The sequence below is a fragment of the Schistocerca nitens genome, chromosome 1, assembly GCF_023898315.1.
Source record: "Schistocerca nitens isolate TAMUIC-IGC-003100 chromosome 1, iqSchNite1.1, whole genome shotgun sequence".
NCBI lineage: Eukaryota > Metazoa > Arthropoda > Insecta > Orthoptera > Acrididae > Schistocerca > Schistocerca nitens.
The window spans coordinates 791,559,660-791,583,463 of record NC_064614.1 but is presented as its reverse complement, the minus strand read 5'-3'; the positions used below and the strand labels follow the sequence as shown (position 1 = coordinate 791,583,463).

The following is a 23,804-nucleotide window of genomic DNA, read 5'->3' as shown; positions in this document are numbered from 1 at the left end:
GGACTGGGAGTCTTCTTATTCTTTAATTGTGTATTTGCTAATACTACTTCTTTATGGGAAAGTGGGACAGTAAAGGGGCCATTTGTTTAGCTGTCATCTATTTGTCATCATTAGTCTGTGTGATGTAGCGGGTCATTTGTCTTTTTGTCATCAGGGATGAGCTTGTGGGTATTCTACCAAACATCTCCAGCCATTTGTAGTGCTGTCTGTGGACCTAAGTTGACAGTACTGTTGGCATCTTTACCTTATCTGTTTGGAGTCTGAATGGTTCCCTCTGTGTACAATTTTGTAGCTGAGTTTTGACAAAACTGTTCGTGATCCTGTCTGGTCTTGTATAATTTGCTTTTATAGTTTTGCTTTGCATCATGTTATAGTTCATCTTTCTTCCCTCTGTTGTTTTGTTTTTCCTTTGAGAGGTAATGTTTCCTTTTGTCGCTAGAGTCTTTCCTTAGTTTTATTAACTTTGTGGACTGGGGAACCATTAGCCATATGGAAGAAAAATTCAACAAGTCCATAATTTTTGCCAGTCAGCCTTGTTCAGAAGCAGCCATTGTTTTTGTTGATGTGAAGTGTGTGAGTTTGTGTTTCTTGCATGTCTTTGTGATTGAGTGAGGTGTTATGGTCACTGTGTGCGACGTTTTCTAGTACTTCCCATTTGTTGGAATATATTACGGACTTTGCATTTGCCAGTGAGGTGTCAGTCTTGGTGGTTCCTCTTGCACTGTTGCAGTATGTAGGTGTTTGTCATGGTTGTATAGAACAAATAGGCTGCATTAATTTATTGTGTCAACTACGAGTTGTCCCCCTATTGTCTGTTATGTTTGCATGTCATAGTGTCGATGCACCTTGATGTCACTAAGTATGAGTAGTCTTTTGTCCCTAGAAAATTGTGCTATATCTCTTATTGGGTCAGCAGAAGGCTATGTGATAGGAATACTATGCATACATGGATATGATAATCCAAGGTTCTCGTCCATGCATAATTTCAGCTGTGGCTACATGTTCAAAGCAAAATTGTGTGGGTTTTTTTGTGACTGTGTAAATTGATATTCACTATTACAATCGCAGCCATAAGATCTTGAGTTCCAATAATTGTTATGAGATGGTTGGGAAGGCATGGAAGTTTCCCACCTTGCATATAAGGCTCTTGGAGATGGATTACATTGCCTGTACTTTGTTCAGAAGTCTACCTAATTCTGTTTCAACCAAAGTGCTCCTCTTGCAGTTTAAATGTAAGATCTACTATCTTCATCGGGGGGAGGTGGTCTGCATTTGCTAGAGTCATATTCTGAATGTAGTTTTAATTATGCGTTTTGACATAGTGAACTGCTTATACATGTTGTATCTTATTGTCTCTCTTGTACTGCTTAGTCAGTTTGTTTATCTGTTCCTTATTTTTTGATGTCATGAGATGAGTTTCACTCATGCCTTAGGGCATCCTCTTATGTATGTTTTTGGTTGTTTGTTACATTCCGTGCTACAGTGGTGGAAAAATCATCTTTCAGCTCCTCCGTTTTAACAGAAGCCTGGTCTGGGAGATCACCTGCTGGAACATGTCGTGCTTCAATTGCCTTTGCTACACGATTGTCAGTGGCGCCCTGTGTATATATGTCATCTACCTAGTCAGTGATGTTAAAATATCTTTGCTGTATTATGTCAAGTTTGCAGCAGTGGAAGATTGTTTCTAGATCTGTTAATTGTGCTATACCCATATGTTGTAGCCAGGCGACCACACGGTGCCAGTCTCTCGTTTTTGTTATTGGAGACTTATATTTGCACCTGCATGTTTTGTTTATTTGCATGTCTATACCAGTGTGTGTAAGGCGGTGGTTCATATCTGACCATTGTTGTTGTAACCCACATTAGTGAAAGTTGTCTGTAATGTCATATTTGATGCACTCTGTTTGCATTTCGTGCAACTGCTTGTAGATAGGCAGTCGTGTCCCCCTACTGTATCACGTAGCCTCTTTCTATATTTGCATGGTGTGCTTCGAACTGTGACTTCCTATCAGCATTCTGACTTCTAATAGACTAGTTTTGCACATTTTCCACAGACTGGTCCTTTATCACAACATTTTGGCAGATATTCTAGGTCCCAGCAATTGAAGCATTTCTGAACAGCTACAAGATCTTTGATGCGTAAGGCCTCAAACTGAATGTATTATCTTTTTCCTTTTCAGCAGCAGATGATGAACCCTTGGCATGACTTCCAGGATCATGTTAACTGTTTGTTTACCTTTCGGGCCTGTCTTGAACTTTATTTTAACTTCCTCGTAGAACTCTTCATTAGAGAAGTGTTCACTTAAGTTCATCTCATATAGTTCCTCTATTGAGAGACAAGATGGTTAGTTAGTGCCTTCATAAAAAAAGTTTGATGTTACCTTTGGAACCATGATTGTACCCAGGTATGCACCTCTTCATCCAAAGCAAATTGACTGCCACAGATGTCTTTCTTGAGGGCTCCAAAAATATGGAAATGACAAGGGGGCAGATTGTGAGTATCTGGAGGATGTGTAAGGGACCACTTGTTGCCAAGGTTGCATCAAGTACACTGCAGTAGTTCTGCTGGGAAGCACTTACACTTCCTCCAAGCAGCCCCAATCTTTCACTGTGCAATTTTCACATTTTTGTAGTCCTGAAGAAACACTCTTGGCTGTCGATTTGCTTCATATGAAGAGGTGAACGCTTGTGTACAATCAAATTCCCATAGAAAATCACAGGCATTTTTCCATGAAGGCATTGACTGTCTTTTTTTCACAATGGGATAAATGTTTTAACAGCATGGTGATTACTTTTGAAATAACAAACAGCTTACTTACTTTTTTCCACCTATCTTGGTTTTCATTTGATTGCTATTTATATTTCCTTGCACTTCCTTGTCAATCCCTGAGTTTTATGGAGGCTATTAGAAACACTATATTTCAGATATATCTGTGTTAACATGCAGAACAGAGTTGCTGTCATCATCCCCTAGCAGCTCTTCAATGTTCATATTGCTTAGTTGGGATGTCTGTGATGTTTGATCTCCTGTTGCTTTTTTTTTACTTTGATTTACTAATAATCACGAGTCAGCATTGCCACCAGAGGATGATTCTCACTGATTTCTATTTTTGGTAGGTGGAGTAGTTTTCAGTTTTTGAAGAAAATGCCACAATCACTCTTCTACATCTTCATCTACACCCTAAAGTAATGGTTACCAGCCATGGAAATTAGCCTGTACCTCACACGAATTAGTTGTTTCTACAGGCATTGTACTAAATAGATCTTCACAACCTCAAAAGTTTAGAAGTAGCGATGAAACACATTTTAACTAAATCTCTTTCCTTTAAAAGAAAGGTATTTTTATTCAAAAAGTCATACATGGGATGATACGAATTCATGGCACAAATATCACCTAGGGGAACTTTCAAGCACTATATTTTTAATGCTATTTCTGACAGAAACTGGAAGGAGTCAGAAGTAGGTAACAATCTTTTAATTTATATCTCATGTTTAATTCACAAGAACTCATGCATTCTCAATTGTACAAGGGGGAAAATACAGTGTTTGAGAAATTTAATTACTTCATTGCAATTTAAACATCACTTCATTGCAATTTGTCTTCTTACATCTTCAGAGAATTAGTTGAAAATTAGCAATTATTGGTTCAGATATGTAGTTTAGTACATTACAGTTTTGTCAGGATTAAACCCTGAGGTAGCTTTGTGTCATTTTTGAGAATATTTCATTTCATTGATGATAACTCTGCCATTATTGAATGAATTGATGATAACTCTGCCATTATTGAATGAAGTTTGAACAACTTACACAATTTCATCCATAACAAATATCTTTACTGATGAAAGCCTATTGGTTTTAATGATGTTTATCTTTGGTGCAGTTGTTTCCAAAGAAATAAAGCCATTTTGATTTATAAACTAAGGGTTGTTGGTAGCCAGACTGATTATATCTTGAATTTTATTGTATATAGAGCTGCATGTTCAGCAACAGAAACTGATTTACACAATTTGCAGGAAAGTGGTAACGTAACAGTAACACCCATGAAGACTCATTTGTATTAGTGACGTACTACATTTTACACTTGATATTAATGCCTGAATTTTTTCCTCCTATTTCTGAACCTTCTAAGATCAGCATGTAGTGCTTTTGGTTCAGGCGAAACTTGCCAACATTACAGCAGATACTTGTATGAAGATAAATTCAGTTTTTGTTGAATGATATAATGCTTATTATTAAGTTGGGTGCCAAAAGAAACCTATGGGTATAACCACCTGCGACACTACAAATTGGCTTTAGAATGAAAAAACTGACAGGGAAATAGACGAAAAAAATCAGAAACCACAATATGTTGCAGATAACTGCTGAAGTAATGAAGCAGTGGAGTACTCTGACAGGTCACTGAACTTACGTGAATGAACACTGATGTATTTTAGTGGTGGATGGACGGGTCACTGATTCAAGCAGGGTCAAAGTATTAATATTTCCTGATGTGAATTTCACTTCTGGCAAATCTTGTAAGGTAACTATTATAGTTACAATCAATAGTGGAAACCAGAGCAAATTACTTACATGTTAAATTGCGATTTAAAAGTTGCAACATGGATGGGACCAAACATAACATGAATAAATGAAACAATTAGTGATTCATCAGGTAAGCAGAAAGCATGAGTCCACGATTCCTCAAGGTGCCTAGAAAATCGTGGGCCCATGCTTTCTACTTACCTGATGAACCGCTAATTGCGTAATTTATTCACAGACAAGAAATATTCGGTCCCATCCATGTTGCAGGTTTAATGTGATGATCTGATATTTAAATAATTTGTTCTGGTTCTCACTATTGATTGTAACTGTAATAGATCACAATTGTAGCAAACACTTTTTCTAATTTAAAAGATCTAACCTGATGATGTGGCTTCAAAGCAACAAAACCAAAAGTTAAATAAAATATTTACAAGAGTAGCAAAATGGTTATTGTTCAAGATGTCTACATATGACTACAGCTGTCACTCATACAAGATTTTGTGAGATATGGGTAGATAAACATCCTTTTTTGTTTTACAGGGCAGTAGACACGCTGATAGCTGGTATTGACAGACAATTTGCTGATATGAACTTGACTGTATCAAGACCATTTGGTTCCAATGCCGTTATGCAGGTAATTTGGAGAACACAATCTATAATGTTTCCCTGAAATTCTGCTTTGCAAATAAAACAAAATGTATATCCACTATAATTCCACTGATCATGTAATCTACACATTTTCCTGTACACTAACCCAATGTACTATGCTGCCATAAGTTTCTCTTATGAACTAAACAATTTATGTAATCAAAGCACTCAATTTATTGTAGGGGACATCAGTAGTCACAGTAGTGTTTTGGGTTATCAAGATGGCAAAGAAAATGGTGAAGCAGTGATGGAATGGACTGATTCTATTAATTTGCTGTTAATACATGAAGTAAATTATCGTTGTCTTTTAATAGTGGACATTGGAAACAGGGCTACAACACTGATCTGTTATTTGTCAACAAGGCAGTATTGTCACAGTGTGTTAAAGACATCAGCATTCCAATACTAAACACTTAGGATAGTCAAACCTTTTCCATGGTACAACCCAAAACAGTATCATTCAGAAGATGCCATAGCTTCAAGAAGGGAAATTGGAGCAAGTTTACTGAGATGCTAGATAGTCTTACATCCAAAATAAATCCACTACCTGGATCATTCAATGATGGTGGTTGCTGTGCAGCAATCATGTAGCAAATCAGTTCCTCGTGGCTACCGCACCCAGTATATTCACAGTTTTAAAAGAGAGAATACCAAAATCTTGTGGGAATATGTGAAACATTTTGTGATGAAAATCCATTCAGTGAGCAAACTTTGGATGCCGACTTGAAACTTGCCAACTATCTGGTAGAAACTAAGAAAACACAATAAACTAAGAAATGTTGGAAATTCTAGACATGACAAAAAGCAGAATGAGATTTTCACTCTGCAGCGGAGTGTGCACTGATATAAAACTTCCTGGCAGATTAAAACTGTGTGCCGGACCAAGACTTGAGCTTGGAACCTTCGGCTTTTGCGGGCAAGTGCTCTACCAACTGAGCTACCCAAGCCAATTCTGCCATTACCTTGTCTCCTACCTCCCAAACTTCACAGAAGCTCTTCTGCGAACCTTGCAGAAATAGCACTCATGGAAGAAAGGATATTGTGGGGACATGGCTTATCTGCAGCCTGGGGATGTTTCCAGAACAAGATATTCACTCTGCAGCGGATTGTGCGCTGATATGGAACTTCCTGGCAGAGTAAAACTGTGTGCCGGACCAAAACTCGAACTCGGGACCTTTGCCGTTCATGGGCAAGTGCTCTACCAACTGAGCTACCCAAGCACGACTCACGACCCACCTTCACAGCTTCAATTCTGCCGACAAAAAGCAGTCAGAGACTACTAAATCGGTTGAATAATGATCCTACTCAGAAGGTAACTCACACAAATGTATCTCCAAATCAGGTTATTCATCAGTTTCTGATGAGTGGAAAAATGGGAAAACGAAGTGCTGGATGTAATATACAGACACAAGCTGAGCTGGAAACTAATGAACGCCTGCAAATTTAGTGAAGAACACTTTCAAGCAGCTGTTCAATAATGCGAGAACCATAAAGCAGGTAGCATGGATGATGTACGCGTTAAACAAATAAAACGATTTGGGCAATTGACCATGAAATAGCTTGTCAAATTCCTTAATGACTAGTGCAACAGAACGAGATCCCTAAAGTATGGAGAAAAATCGAAGTAGTTGCCATCCTGAAACCGAACCATCCAACCTCAAAATTTATTGATCTATTTCACTCATATGTCATCTTCATAAGGTATTTGAAAGGCATCTTTTGAACTGTTTGACCACTATGATTGACGGTCTATTAATAACTGAGCAGGCTGGCTTCAGACTTCAGAGGAATTGCACATCACAAGTAGCCAGTTTAATTCAATACAAAGAGGGTGGAATTGAAAGAGGTGACATCACTGGAATTGTTTTTATTGATATATCTTCAGCCTTTGATACTGTTTAACACCACGCAATGCTCCACAAGATCTACAGCATGACATATGATTATGGATTGATGGACATAATTGGCACTTTATTGGCAATTAAAAGTTGATTGTTGAGTTTCAAGGAAGGTGAAGCTACTGGAGAAACTGAAAGAATTGCTTGCTCTGAGGAAGTGTTTTATTCCTTGTCATCTTCAGTATATAGGCCTACACCAATGACAAGCCAAGCCCTATCATGTGCAAAACCTTCATATGTGCAGACAATTTTGCTTTACCAACCCAAGCATAGATATTTGAGGAGGTTGAAAAAGTTCTTATAGCAGCACTTAGAACTTTCACAGAGTATTATACGAGGGCGGTTCAGAAAGTAACCTCCAATTGGTCACAGTGCGGGTTGTGGGGGGAGTAGCGACGCCATCTGTGCGTTCACGCACTCAACAGGTCAGTCGGCATCAAGCCGTGGTCGAGTGAACGTCGTACCTGCGCTAGTTTAGTTTTTGTGGCAGTTTGAAATGTGTGCTGCAATAGAAAACCCCGCCAAATGTGAAGTGCGTGCTGTCATAAGGTTTTTTACAGCCAAAGGATATTCTGCAGCAGCTATTCATCGTGAGCTTTGTGCCGTGTACGGACCAAGAGTTATGAGTGAAGGAGTTGTCCGTGAATGGGTACATTTATTTAAAAGTGGACGAGAAAACGTTGCACGATAACGCCCGTCCTCACTCTGCTCGCAGAACAACGGCCCTTCTTGAGTCCTTCAAGTGGGACGTTATCAACCATCCACCTTACAGCCCAGACCTGACGCCAAGTGATTATCACCTCTTCATGCATTTGAAGAAATGGCTCGGGTCACTGCGGTTTGATGACGACGAAGAGCTCAAAGATGCGGTCACAGGCTGGCTCCAGGCACAAGCGGGTGATTTTTATGCAGAAGGAATTTCAAAGCTTGTGAAGAGATACGATAAGTGCCTCAATCGCTATGGAGACTATGTAGAAAAATAGTGCAAAGATGTAGTTGTAAGATGTATATATTAAAATATTTTTATTTAACTTGGTGTATTTTTTTAAATCAACCGGAGGTTACTTTCTGAACGGCCCTCGTAGTAAGAATCACCCTAATTTTCAGAAAACACAGGTGTGTGCTTTCCACCTCCAAAACAGACAAATGGTAAACTAAAAGTTAATTGGGAGGGCACAGAGTTGAAACCCTGACTTACTAAATACCTTGGTGTTACTTTAGATGTGTCTTTAACACACCACAAACATTATCTCAACACCAAGCCAAAAGTTTCAGCCCAAAACATCACTTGGAAACTGGGGAGCCTATCCTCAAGTCATCAGAACCTCTGCCTTATCACTCGGTTTCTCTGCAGAGGAGTACGCATTTCCTGTGTGATACAGCTCCGTCCATGTAAAGCAAGTGGACATCATACTGAATGAAACAGCTTGACTGGCCACTGGCTGTCTGAAACCAACACCTTCAGACAAGGTATATTGCTTGGCAGGTATTGCACCACCTGATATTCACCAGAAAGTAGCTGCACACATTGAAAGGAGAAAGGTTAAACTAAATTAACTCTCCATGGTCATCAACCACCAAGATCTAGGTTGAAATCCAGAAGAAGTGTTCGCAGTTCATTGTCAGCACTGATGTGTGTTATGCAGTGACAGAGAAGAGCTGTGGGCAGCTAGCAGTGACCAACTTCAAATGCATATGAAACCTACTGAGTGTCTACCACCTGCTGCTGCTGCTTAGTGAGTAGATTTTTTTAACTATATGATTACATTACATTATTAAATTATTGTTTCGGTGGCCACCCATAATATTGTACAGTTATGTGATGCAGAATTTTGTATGTCTCTTGATTAGAGTAAATAAATTAATGCTTTGCAAGGTCAGCAAAAATGCTTTAGTTTTACCAAGCACATAATATCATTTCTGTTATTGCTATTCTTTCATCAGCAAATTTGAAAGAAAAAACATGACCAATTTTTTTGTCACACCCTTGTCTAGTGTCTAATAATTTCACTGGGACAGTGAACCATTCTTTTCGTTCCTTCCTGTTATGTAATTTTTTGGCGGATCCTATCGTAAGGCAAAGGTGAGTGAGGACAGAATTAGATGTAACAAAAAACAGTGAGACCAGTATATTACCTTATAAAAAACGTGCTTGAAACCATAAATAAGAAAGGATTTCCCTATATCGTGCACCATAAAATTAATGTCTAGAAGCTGACTTTCAAAACAGAAGTTATAAAATTGACAAATTGTAAATTATTATTTCTGAATGTAAAAATATCAAAGTTATTTGTTGGAGGGAAATTCAGCTTACATATCATAGTATTGAAATATTCTGTGCAAATCAAAATGTAAATGTTTGTTTGTCTGGAATTCTGTATCTTCAAATGTTCTTAGCTGATATGGACAGATACTGGATGGAGAATTAGGTTGTACATCCAATTCCCACCCAGTTGCCTCTCCCATCATGTGCTGCCAGAGACTGTGGTCATGTGTGCGAGAGTTGATTTTTTTTTGTGTGTGTGTGTGTGTGTGTGTGTGTCTGTATGTTTTCAACAAAGGCCTTGTGGGCCAAATGCTTATTTTGTGGAAGTCTTTTTGCTATGCCTATCTGCAACTCAGCATCTCCACTGTATGGTGAGTAGCAGCTATCCTTTCATTATATTGTTACTTTCCATCCTGGATTTTCCATTGATTGATTTCAGTCCCATACATATTAGAAACGTGTGCATCCTCTTTTTTTTTTTTTTTTTTTTTTTCCTTCCCCATTTAACCAGATTGAGCCAAAGCAACGCGTGGCTGGTAACAGCTTGTTGTAAATAAATTTGGAAATTTCAAACTGGTCAAAAGCTTTTGTAGATGAAGTTAGGTGGAGGTTCATGCATACTTCTTCATTCTGATATAAAAATGTTAAATAAAAAAAGATTTTAATTATTTGAATGAAGATTTTATATTTCAGAGTTGGTGTATCAAGTTAAGGTACCTAAATGCCATAGTAGTTTCTACTTACAGAGTATTAATATTGTAATTGAAAGAAATGATACATCAAAATTCATTGGCTTCAAAGTAAGCTTCCCTCAAACCACTAGAGTAAATGCACAGTCAGCAGCTTGTATTGATGATATTTTAACTAATTGCCTTTTTGAAGATGTTTATAAATTTTCCTTAGATTTAGGAATATCTGATCAGTCTGCATGGTTCATAGAACTATCAAAAAATTTCATGTAAGAAAAGCCATGTGGAAAGGAACTTCAATCACAGAAATTTAACTATTTTTAGTAATAAATTGAGAGAGGTTGAATGGCCTTTTGGCAGCTGCAGTAGTAACTTCGAGAATTTTTTAAATAGCTTTCTTGAAAGTTCAATGAAATATATCCACTTAGAACCATATGTAACAGAATGACTAGTATACTTAAATAGGGAACTCAAAGGACAAAAGTTTATAGTGCCAGTAAAAGGCAACTGCACAGAGAACTAAAACGTAACAGAAAGAAACATTTTATTGAGTGTGTTAGCTGTCATAAAGGTGTATTTTAAAAAGTTGTTAAGACAGACAAACAGATGACACACAATAAGTTCATTTTACAGCATAAAAGGAAGACAAAGACAGTGTTGTTCAGGCGTTAGTTAGTAGCTGGGAAATAGTTAGGATTAAACTTGATGACAATCTTATTGTAAACTCATGTCAAATATCATTCTGTTTTAAATGTAGCGAAGGCAGACATTGATGTAGCAAAAGTATCAGAGTAAAGCAAATCCCTTTGGACTTCATCAAGTAGCTGAATAACAGATTTAAAAAAGATCGATAAATTATGTGGAAAATGTTATACTACGATTAAAAAAAAAACTCGGCTGGGTGGGACCACATAGCCACTAAAGTAATTAAAGCAGTGTATCACATAATATAAGTGATGTATACCTTCTCTAACTCAAATAATCAACTAATTGTTAGAACTGTGCTCCTTACTGGATGTACTGAAGTATGCAGTAGTCAGAACTCTGTTCAAGAAAGGGTTGAGAGAAGACATGGAGAACTGCCATCCAATTTCAATTCTTTCAATCCTGTTTTATGTGTTGGAGAAATTAGCTGCAGCTTGGGTTCAAAATTTTATTTTAGCAAAACTCCATTTTAGAGCTGTTCCAGTTCCTTTTCTACATAAATGGCTTACCGTAAATATAAATTCACCACCAGTTCTTTTGCAGATGTCTCGTGTACCTGAATCAAAAGATTTGGATTCTGTATTTTATGAGACTAAAAAATCACAATTATACTGACCAAAACAAGACTGAGCTTGTTCAAAGTAAAAGTAGAGCATGGAATTGTCCTGTTGTTCCAAGTCTTTTCCTGTGATATTGGCTGTATCTGGTGTCTCATAAATGACAGAAATAAACAGCTTCTTTGGAGACAGTCATATAGTGTGCTCTAATTAAAGAAAAGTTAACAGAACATAATCTGATAATGTGGGAGACCACGTTCAGGTGAACTTGTTTGGCGCTACTTTAATCGTTTATGGGCAGTGCTTTATCTACTTAACTCTGTGTTAGTGTGTGAAGTGGCACTGTAGAGTCAGCATTGTACTCATGTTAAGGGGAATCATGGTTCGAGTCATGCCATGATTATACTGATGTCGATCATCTGCAGTATACTTACTCAAATTAAATTCTAAGATTGTTGCTTCAAGAAGTCTGCAAGTTACTACTTACCCAATTCTTGTTCATTTAAGCTTGTACTCCATTTTAATACCTCAATGTTAGTGAGAAATTAAACTATAGTCTTCCTTCATTCTTCAGCCACCTGATAACACTGAATTGGAGCTGTCCTGTTGCTTTTCTGAACTATTGGTGAGGCACATAGTTTTAATTTACCGCAAAGGTTCATTTCCGTTCTCACTTGCACTGCAGAGTGAGAGTTTTACTCTGTACTCAACTTTTGTCTGACTACTGAGCCACTGAAGCCCTTATCCTTTGTCAAAATGGTAGACCAGCAGCAGATACAGCAGAGTCTCTATAGAGGTTGAAAAATAAGAGGGATGTTCAAGCAGACAGAAGCTGTGAGTTAGACTGTGAAGTTGGTTCAGATGGAAAAGGCTGTCTGTGGGATTGATCTAAGATCCAGCCTAAAGTTTTTAATGTGACTGAAACAATTTTCTCTTGAACAACAGTTACATCTGAAAATATCTTGTATTTAAGGAATTATTGTGATGTAGTTGAATTTTGTTCACTAATGTCTTGTCAATATTCACAGGTTACCTTAGGGAGAATAATGAAAGCTCTGGTGGCTTTCAAAGGTCTAATGATTGAATGGGTTGTTGTTAAAGGGTATACAGAAACATTGGATTTGTGGACAGAGTCCCGTTACAAAGTATTCCAAAAAGTGACTGAAAATGCCCATGCTGCTATGCTTCATTTCCATTCACCTAATTTGCTTGAAATTTCAGTCCGCTCTTTCATGGTAAGTTGTGCTGTATTGAAGATAAGTAAAAGGTTTACTTTGGTTTAATCATAAGAATGGCAGTGACACTGTTGATTTTACACATGAAAGGTGTACACATTTTAAGAGCGGTGATTGTGTAAGAGTAGAGGGTCCTGAACTTTCATAATTTTAAAACAGGCATGGAATCCCTTTTTCAACATTCAGTAACTTCTATTTTGAAGATTACACAACTGTTCTTCTAATCATGTGTTCTTTTTATATTACTTTTATGCTTAATTTAAGTTTGGTTAATTTCCTTGACACAGTGCTCTTTGCTAACCGTTGTTATCTGGAAGCAACAATCACATTTATTATACTATTCTGGGCTATCTTGCACAGATCAATGAATTTCTGGGAGGAACCCAATGTTCTGTCCTCATCATTAAAGGACATCTTCAAGGGGGATCGTAGCATTCTGTGAATGCCTGATTGACTCCCTGGCTCACTACTGACTGTGGTAAACTAGTTTCCTGCATGCTCCCACACAGAGATGTGATGGTACATATTTTCGAAACTTTAGTGCAGTTAGCAGTTACAGGTTGCTGTCGTCTGCTGCTGTCCCATAGTGATATTCCATTTCTCACAGAACTGAAACATCTCACCAGTGCAGTGCTGAAAAATAGGTATTCTTCTGTTATAATAGTGTGTTAAGACTGACAGGCAAAGATCAGAGTGATATACAGCTATCCTTGAAATCAAAAGTTTTCCTACAATTCATTAAAGATGCCGTAGACCACAAAGGGAATATCTTGAAGAAACAGTCTACAAACCGACCTGGAAGATACAGGAGCACCAAAGGTTGGCCAAGGGAGCTTGCTGACTGCTGAAGGGGAGGGGGCTGGAATTTAACAGGTAGTGGGGGGGAGGGGGGGGGGAGAAACAGATGTATCAGCTGTTGCAGAACATGCTGTGCAGCCAGAAGTGCATCAGGTTTGATTTGATAACTCCCATGCCTTGACTGCCAGGACCGAGTTTTACAGAAGACTGTATAGAGAAGCCATAGAGTTGTGAAACACACCAATAATTTTAACTGAAAGCAGGATGATTTGAAACTGAATATGGTATCTTGAGTCTGTTGCTGAAGATGATGTGTAGCAGTAATACTCTGTGAGGCAACTGCAATAATGCACAACTGACAACAGTCAATGGAACTCAAGTTCTAAAAACCTGAAGCCACACCCCTACGAAAGAGTCCACTCCAGAGATGTGCTCTGCAGATAGGGACAAAATGTTGGCTTTCTCCAAGAAATTCATTCAATCATAGCATAATAGCCCAGAATATTATAATGGACGTGACATTTCCAGCTGTGAAAGATTACTTGTTGCAGGAAGCAGCAGTATAATATAAATGTTTGTTTCACAAAACATATTCAAAATTTATCATTGCGGTCAGTTGCAGACCCCTGTGTTTTTATTATATGTGATATTTTTATACGTATTCATATGCCTGTATTACCCGTTCAGTTTACAATTGCCATTTTAGCTGGATTGCTGCGAACTGTTGATGCGTCCTGCTGTTGGTTGTTTTGGTTGATGTACGAACAGTATTAACTGCATTCAATGGAAATGTAACATGGTTCATGAACTGTACTTGGTATACATGCAGCAGATAAAACAAATATACATTCTGTTAACACATTCTTGTTCAGAAAAACAATTGAAGTGAACAATAATAATATAAAATTGTTGTTTTACAGTTGAACAGTGCAGCTGTGCATGTGTTTAGAAGACAACAGTACATTTGCTTTTAATATATTCCTCTATAGGGAGGAAATAAATAAATAAGTAAATATCTGTTGTGTTACGACGTAATAACTGAGATGAATGCATAATACATTTACTATTAGTGCATTCTTCTACCGAGTATTGTGCAAAATTGAAATAAAACTGTTGTTTTTGGATCTTATAACTTGAGTTGGGAATGCAGCAGATGAAAATATATTTGTTATTAATACATTATTCTACAGGAAAGCATAAGAAATGAAAATGAGACAAATTTTGGTGTATGGTTTAGTAACTAACAAAGAGAGGAGTGGATCGATGTTTGAAGTCGTATATAAAGTGGTGTAGGTCAGAGTCTCAGATTTCTTATCATGGAGTGATTCACCCTAGTGGTCCCTCGTTTGCGAGTAATGGACAAAAAAGAAAAACAAAAGTTTCAGAATTTCGGGCACGAATCTGTACTATTAAAATACAGAGCACATACTGTCAGCTGAAGCCAGCTTATTATGCAAGAGGTTGTGTGATCAAATTTTGTCAGATGCTGTAACATTTTATTTTTTAATTTTCAAATTGTTATCGAAATGGCTTTGATCGCTATATTATTAAATCTTGTAGTGAAAATTGCATTTTCAACTGCATTGCCCCTAGCAATGGAAACATATCATTCTACTTTTATTTTTTAATCAATGCATCAGCATTTTCAAACATTTGAATATAATGATGGATAAATAAAAATTATTGAAATCACACATACAAGGATTCCAAATGAGACAAAGACAGGAACAGAAAATGTGACCTAGTGAAAAATGTTAATACAGTATTTTCAACAACCCTTAATTCATATGTGTATGTTTCTGTCAAGTCTAAATCTACCTCATCCAATATATCTTCAGAACAATGCAACAAAATTTCAATGTCACTGTCACTCAGTATCTTCGTCCATTAGTGGTATTTGTCTGTGTCGGTATTCATCCATACTAGTTTTAACTTCGTCTATTGTACACATTCTTCCAGTCATCTTTCATAATGCTCTGTATTGCAACACTAGTCATTTGTTTAAGTTGGGAAAGGGTAATACTGCTGACATTGTTTGATGAAACTTTGTTTCATTAAATACCAGATAGGTTCAGATCACAGTTGTAGGGTGGAAGTTGTAACACTGTAAGTTTTTTCCCATATTCTTTTATTATTGTATGTACTGTGTATTATGACTCGGGTCTGTGACATTTCACAACTTCCAAGAGTTTATTGCATGTCAAATCCACCCCAAATGGAATTTTATGCATAGTCAGCCATGATTATATATCTGGTTTAGGAGAAGATATGTTACTTGCTTTATTTTCATGAACACAATGGTGGGGCGCATTAACTAATACCACAATGTTTCCACCTACAATATCTGGTAAGGCTCTCTTGCAACCATTTTATATAATCTTCATTTTGCATTTCATTGAGATAATCTTCCGATGTTGATCTCGAATCATAGATGAGCTCTGCACTCTCAATAAACCCCATTCCAAACCCCATTCCTCCTCCTGCATGAACCACTATTGTTCTTTGTCCAGAACATTCATTTTTCTGCACACCTGGTACATCACCATGCTGCCAACATTTACTGACAATATACTGTGTATGCATCCATGTTTCATCAGTATACAAGACAGGTTTCTCCCCACCTTTCTCATTTTTACTCAAAGTTCTAAGAAGGTCTGCACGTCACGCTACAGTGTGCTCCCTCTCAACCAGAAATGATCGTCTATTTTTACCTTTTTTTAAAAAAACAAAATGCCATATCCTTCAAAATTTTCTAGAAAGTGGATCATTTCCCTGTGAAATTAATGTCTGTATCATCCATCACCCAATTGTAAAGCTTTCGAAGAGTGGGTATTTCTTTTTTAACATCATAATATTTCAAGAACTTTCTTTTCAGTAACCACTTGTCAAAGTCATCGAGACACTTCTTTTTCTTCCTGAGTCTTGTCTTCCTTGGTGTGACAAGTTTCTGGCCACTCTGTCTGGCTTTCTTAACATTACATACTGTCCTTACACTCTTTCCTACTGTGGCTGCTGCTCTCTCCAGAGCTCTTTCTAACAGTATTAGGAAACCTTTCCATTTTTCTTCTCGACAAAACTGAACTACGTTATTAATAAAGACTTTTCCTTCTGAGCACACTCTTCGATAACTTATATTGACGTGATCACAGTCCATTTTAGCAGATGCTAAAAATGCGCAGTGGTAGTAACACACTATGACAATAATGAGACTGTACAATGAGCCACATGTGTCATTTGTATATTTTTGAGTATTGTCAGGTGCCTTTGGTCCCATCAGTATGTAAACAAAGCTTAGTTCCGCATTCTGCCATAGGCAGTTGTAAAATGAACAGGTAGTACCTTGGTCAAGACGTGAACACCTCATTTCCCCATGGGCTTATCATATTCTTTATGTTTTTATTTTAATTTACTGGTTATGCCACCCATAGTCAAAAACTTTGTTTTTAATGGGAACAAGTTGTGCATTGTTGGAAAAAAAAGAGTCAGAACCAAAAATATTCTTGCAGTCACAGAAAGAGTACAAACATAATATGGATGTAATTGTAAATCTTTTCACCAGAAGAGAAGAGCAAAAACAAGCCTTCTGTTTTGAAAATGACATAATCAGCCTATTCTTGGCTGTGTAGAGTGTCAAAGAAAAGACACTGTTATCAGTTTTAAACTTTTACGAGGGCGGTTCAGAAAGTAACCTCCGATTGGTCACAGTGCGGGTTGTGGGGGGAGTAGCGACGCCATCTGTGCGTTCACGCACTCAACAGGTCAGTCGGCATCAAGCCGTGGTCGAGTGAACGTCGTACCTGCGCTAGTTTAGTTTTTGTGGCAGTTTGAAATGTGTGCTGCAATAGAAAACCCCGCCAAATGTGAAGTGCGTGCTGTCATAAGGTTTTTTACAGCCAAAGGATATTCTGCAGCAGCTATTCATCGTGAGCTTTGTGCCGTGTACGGACCAAGAGCTATGAGTGAAGGAGTTGTCCGTGAATGGGTACGTTTATTTAAAAGTGGACGAGAAAACGTTCATGATGAAGAGAGGAGTGGTAGACCATCATTGGTGACTGACGAACTCGTTCAGACAGTTGATGCAAAAGTTCGTGAAAATCGACGTTTCTCAATGTCGGAGTTGTCTACTGGTTTTCCACAGATTTCTAAGACTCTCTTGTACGAGATAGTGACAGCAAGATTGGGTTACCGTAAGTTCTGTGCACGATGGGTGCCCAAAATTCTTACCGACCACCACAAAACTCAAAGAATGGCCTCTGCATTAGACTTTCTGTCACATTATGAGGACGAAGGAGAACCATTGTTAAACAGAATCGTGACCGGTGACGAAACCTGGATTAAGTACATGAACCCTGAGACAAAAGAACAATCAAAGATGTGGGCACATTCAAATTCGCCTACCAAACCAAGAAAAGCCTCGCAAGATTTTTCTGCCAGAAAACTGATGGCAACGGTGTTTTGGGATGCCAAAGGGGTGTTGTTGGTTGAATTCATGGAACGTGGTATGACCATTAATCAAGACATGTACTGTGAAACAATAAAAAAGTTACGACGGGCTATACAGAACAAACGCCGTGGTATGCTGACTTCCGGTATCGTTTTTGTGCACGATAACGCCCGTCCTCACTCTGCTCGCAGAACAACGGCCCTTCTTGAGTCCTTCAAGTGGGACGTTATCAACCATCCACCTTACAGCCCAGACCTGGCGCCAAGTGATTATCACCTCTTCATGCATTTGAAGAAATGGCTCGGGTCACAGCGGTTTGATGACGACGAAGAGCTCAAAGATGCGGTCACAGGCTGGCTCCAGGCACAAGCGGGTGATTTTTATGCAGAAGGAATTTCAAAGCTTGTGAAGAGATACGATAAGTGCCTCAATCGCTATGGAGACTATGTAGAAAAATAGTGCAAAGATGTAGTTGTAAGATGTATATATTAAAATATTTTTATTTAACTTGGTGTATTTTTTTAAATCAACCGGAGGTTACTTTCTGAACGGCCCTCGTATATACACCATTAAAACATATGATGTGGTATCATCAGATTTAATAATAAAGACTCGATTTCTTTTGTCATGGAGCCACAGAACTGACCACCAAAATACAGGGTGTCCCAAAAAGAATGACCCAATTTTAACTTGTAATAATATTGAGGCAAATGTCATTAGATAACTGAAACAGCACTAGATGTAATCAGCATGGTCTAGAGCATCATAAAAAAAATCCAGTAGATGTCGCTATGTGCACTGACCTGGAACGTGCAGCCAGTCTCGTGCAATATGGCGTCCGCGCAACAGAGGGCATATTGTGTTATTTAATTTAGTCATACTCAATCAGTGATCGTAGTTCAACGGGCGTTTCATATTCGATTTCGTGCTCAACCACCATCACCAAAGAACATTTGACACTGCTATAAACAGTTTGTAGAAGCAGGGTGCCTCTGTAAAGGCAAAAGTCCTGGCCATCCGCACATTCCTGAACGAACAGTGGAACAAATCCAATGAGCATTTGAGCAGAGCCCCCACAAGTCTACGCGTCATGCTAGCCGAGAACTTGCGTTGCTGTGCATGACAGTGTGGCGTGTGTTATGGTATCGTTTAGCCCTCATACCATACTCATTACAACTGGTACAAGCTGTTCGAGATACTGACAAAGTGAAGCGAGTGGACTTTTGTAGTGCTATTCTAGAGGACATGGAAGATGACACTTTTATGTTACGGTTGATATTCAGCGATGAGGCAAATTTCCATATTAGCGGTAAGGTTCGCCGTCATAATGTGCGTATATGGGGGCTCAAAAATCCTCATGAACGTGATTCACCAAAAGTGAATGTTTTTTGTGTTGTTTTGCAAAGCAGGGTTTATGGATCCTACTTTTTTGAGGAAGAAACCGTAAGAGGACAGTCATATCTTGCAATGCTACGGAACTGGTTATTCCCACAACTTGACTCTGACAATTTCATCTGTCAGCAAGATGGAGCACCACCACTGCACTGGCACAACAATGTGCGCAGTGCCCTCAATGCCAACGTGCCACAATGTTGGATAGGGCATACAGGACTTCGAGACCAGGCTTTACACTCTTGACCTCCTAGGTCCCCTGACTTAACATCATGTGATTTCTTCCTGTAAGGGTATGTTAAACAGTGTGTTTACGTTCCTCCCTTACCTCGTGACACTGATGAACTAAAAACCAGAATATCAGCTGCTGTAGCTTCAGTGACAGAAGACACCTTACGCTCAGTCTGGGATGAATTCGGCTATGTGCTAGATATCATCCGTGCAGCCAATGGAAGACATTTATGATGGATTTTTATAAACTTCTGTCTTTTCTGAGTAATTTAGTATGCAATTTGTTGGTGTTAAGCCCTTCTTCCTAATAAATAATTCTATTTAAAATCAGATCACTCTTTTTGGGACACCCTCTAGAATTACCTTTTTAAATTTTTATGATTTTTTTATAATATTAATTGTTTAGGTTGAGATAACTGCCTTAATGTTAGGCCCTCTGTATTATTTTCGTAATACCTGTAGTCTAAACCTTACATTACTAGTGCTGCTTTACTCAAGTCAGGTGCGATTTCATTTTTCTGTTTCTCTTTGCAGACTTGGTTTCATAGCTACAGCACACTGTTCAGTGATCCGTGCAAGCGATGTGGAAACCATCTGCATAATGCCTTACCTCCAACGTGGAGAGATCTCAGGGCCTTAGAGCCCTATCATGAAGAATGTAAACCTTAGCAGGAGATGGATGATTCTGAGCTTTTCGATTGAACTGACTGTCAGATTTTGTAGCAATGTTGGAAAGCTCATGCAACTGTCTGTGATTCCAGACACTATTAATATTTGTTATAAATGTCTTATACAGCTGGACTCTTACTAGGTGTGGAGAGGTGGTATGGAGGTGTTGTCTGTACAGCCTGAGTTGGTATTTTCTCCTGTACTCGATCAAGTATATAAATTTTCATATACTAATTAGAGTTTTTTTTCGAGTGCATGAATTGTGCAATCTGTGATTGTAGGACATCTTCTCGGTAAGAGGTTTGTTCTGAGAAGTGTCTTTAACGTGGCGATAATTAACCACAACAATCATTCCAAACAAAACTTATCCCTTTCCATGTGGCACTGCAGTTTAACATGTGTTTACATTTTGAATAATAGATGAACAGAGAAAAATGATTTTGTTATTTCTGGTACTGTTGTGTAACTGATATTATTACTTGTACTGTTCACTCTAAATGTCTACCTAGATTTCAAAAGTTTTTTGGAGCCTAATATCCACAATAGCAAAACATATTTAAGAATAATTTTGTCAGTATTGTCACCAGTATTGTGAAAAGTATGCATATAAAAAACAAATGTTAGTTACATGCAACAGTTTGTATAATTTTTTGTACAACAAGTGTCATTAACAGTGTAATGTTTCTCTCATATATGCCCTCATGTAAGTGAAATAAAAACGAAAAGACCAGCACTAGAGTTGACATGAATAAAGCTGTATGAAGTGTATTTGCAGGAAATCTTAAGCAAGTATTGGAAATGATGATAAACTACAGTAACTAGTGTGTTATGTATTGTAAATTCTGTGACACTAAGCCAATACAGAGATGATTAGTTTCATATTAGTATATTTATGTTATTGACTTGGAGATAAAAATTGTGACACCTGTTGCATTATATCATATATTCCAGAATTGAATATGTCAAGTAAGAGCAGAAAGTAGTAGTTCTGGCTCACGTATCGAAAGCTACATGTGAACTTTATACTTGAATCCCTCAATGAATGCCATGCAGTAAATGAAATGGCCAGTGGTTGTTCACTTGTCTAAGTTCTCCAAAGTAAACTGAAACAATGTTCAATTTAACTTACATCAGAGTATCAGCCAGTTTTAAGAAAAACCTGTTATTCAGTTTTCTGCCAAGTAGCCTTTTTATGGTTGGTTTCAGCAACCATTATACGAGGGTTGGAACTTAAATAGTGGCAACTATTTATTCACAACCAATACAAAAGACTTACATGTTTGCACCTGTTACTGTCCTCCAAAGTAGCCACCAGTGTTGTGTAGAACCCATTGCCAGTGATGTGGAAAGCGTAGTGTACCATTAGCAGCGCCTGTTGTGTTGATGGTGCGAGTGTTGATGGTGCGAATGGAGCAGTCTAAAGTTATGGTGATTCTCGTGGACGACTGTGATGATGTTATCCTAACGCATTATGTTCCTTCACGACAGACCGTCAGTGTACAGTATTACTGTTTGTTTTTGGAGCATCACCTGCGACCAGTTTTGCGAAAGAAGTGGCGACACTTTCTGAGCAACCAACCTATCAGTTTGCATGACAATGCGCAGACGCTTACAGTGCAAGCTGTGGCTGCTCTGTTCGGTTGATGGGACTGGGATGTACTGTACCATCCACCATCCTCCCGAGACTTAAGTCCTTGTGACTTTGATTTGATTCCGAAGATGACGGAACCACTTCGTGGCATTCGCTTCAGAACTGTTCCAGAGATTTGATAGGCAGTAGACCGCTCCATTTGCACCATCAACAGAACAGGCAATGCTAACAGTATACTACGCCTTCCACATTACTGGCAACGGGTTGGGTTCTACATGACACTGGTGACTACTTTGAAGGACTCTTTTGTATTGGTTGTGAATAAATAGTTGCCACTATTTAAGTTCCAATCCTCATATATATTCATTGTTTTGTTTAATGAAACATTTAACTTCCCTGAATATAAGACTTTTGTCATTTTTTATCTATTACTAGAGATTACAATATAACTACTGTGTGGCAAAGGTGAGCTGTATTCCATTAATGTATATATTTTTGTTGATTATAACCATGTCTTTTTCTGTACACAAATACGTAAAAGTATTCCCAGGGTGTCAACCACAAAGCTGTTGACAAGTTCTTATGTTTTTACATTGTGTCATTGAGATAAAGTGAGAAATTTGTTTAAATATTTCTCAATGTATGTTGACAGTTATGAGTCACAGCAGCTGCAATGGTATGAAGTGACTGAAGTTATTTTTAATTTCTTAAGAACTTTATTGAGGATTGTTGTGGTCTGCCCCTAGCAGAGCACTAGACTCCAGCCCTGAAGGTCCTGTGTTCAATCCCAGTTAGGGATAGGTTATTTTTCCTCATTCTAGTCCCTCCAGGACTGTCCCAGTCTTTGAGGGATGCCCCAGGCCTACTCAGTCTTGGGGGCAAAAGACAACCAGGGTGAGATGTCCACCATCTCTCCTTCTCCTAGCATCGCAGCAAATAGAAAGTCTGTAGTCTGCCTGCAGTTTGGCCGATAGCCTTGTACCACAGACTTTTATGAGCTTTGTTAGTGGCTTACAGGGTGACCTGCATGCAAGTATAGGAAGAAAAGTCAGATATTTACTATTTTTTAATTAAGTGAGATAAACTATATTTTTGTTTCAGTTGTGTTGGTACTGAGTGGTACTTAATATAGATGCTGCTAGCTGCTTCCCCTGTATACTCACATGGTGGGCAGATGTGTAGTCAGGATTTAAAAGCAGTGTGGGCTTGTAAATAACATACTCGTTTTCGAAAAAACAAATCTGTATTGGTTTATTTTCTCTTGGGGATTCCACAGTGCAGATTACCAGGGTCGAGAGAAAGTAACTCCGATAGTGACGGACCTATCTTGAAAGAAGAGGGAACTGAAAAGGTAAAGAAAACTGATCTGTTTACTATATTTGCTGCACATTGACTCAACACAAAAGAGAGCTCCGTCTCATGTTTACAGTTCTGAGAGCACTCTGCCTCGCAAGTCAGGCGATCCTGAGGTGTGATTTGATATGCAGAGAGACTGCTGATGATGATTCGGCCTATTGTGGCCTGAACTGGTTGATTGTTGTTTCATCAGTGGAAAGGCGACAAACAAAAATGGAATTTTCTTTTTAAGTAATAAAAATATCTCTCATTTTGGCCTGGAATATCTTGTAACATAATTATTCATGCCTAAAGCTGTCGTGTTTTTTATATTGGCTGCAGGTCTCAAGTGCACTAACATCAGTTAGCAATCTGCGTCTCACACAAAATGTTAGTGTAAAAGAAAATAAACAGTGATTTAATAAAATGTGAAAAAGTACCGGAAACATAGTCTACAGTAATTCATATGCTTATTGTAAAATGTGTGGCATATATTATAAAAAGAATATTTTTTAAATTGTTTTTATATTTATTTCTTAATTATACTTTGCCTTCTTTAGTTTTTCAATATGTTTTGCTTGTACCGTGTTCCTTACGATGTGGCAATTAGACAACTGTAGATAGAAACATTGTAGTGCATGTTGACATCAGACATTAGTATGGTGAAAAATTTCTTTGTGGTTGGCACAGGTACATTTGCCCAATTTTCTCCATGTATAAAAATAATGTGTAAATATGTAAAAAAGAAAAAAAAATGACTAATTACAAACTGTGTGTTGAATTGGGCCTCGAACTGAGATCCCAGCCCAAATGTAGACTACATGT

At 38.1% G+C, this 23,804-nt stretch overlaps 1 protein-coding gene across 1 annotated transcript in view; it reads left to right on the top strand.

Annotated features, from left to right (window-relative positions):
• LOC126262274 (mediator of RNA polymerase II transcription subunit 27) overlaps nucleotides 1–23,496 on the top strand; it is a 73,713-nt gene extending 50,217 nt beyond the window's left edge. The window contains exons 4-6 of the mRNA XM_049958789.1: nucleotides 5,062–5,155; nucleotides 12,313–12,519; nucleotides 19,919–23,496. Coding sequence (XP_049814746.1) covers nucleotides 5,062–5,155; nucleotides 12,313–12,519; nucleotides 19,919–20,053 — 436 coding nt within the window. The 3' untranslated portion in view covers nucleotides 20,054–23,496. The remainder of the gene's footprint in view (nucleotides 1–5,061; nucleotides 5,156–12,312; nucleotides 12,520–19,918) is intronic.
• Nucleotides 23,497–23,804: the final 308 nt, after the last annotated feature.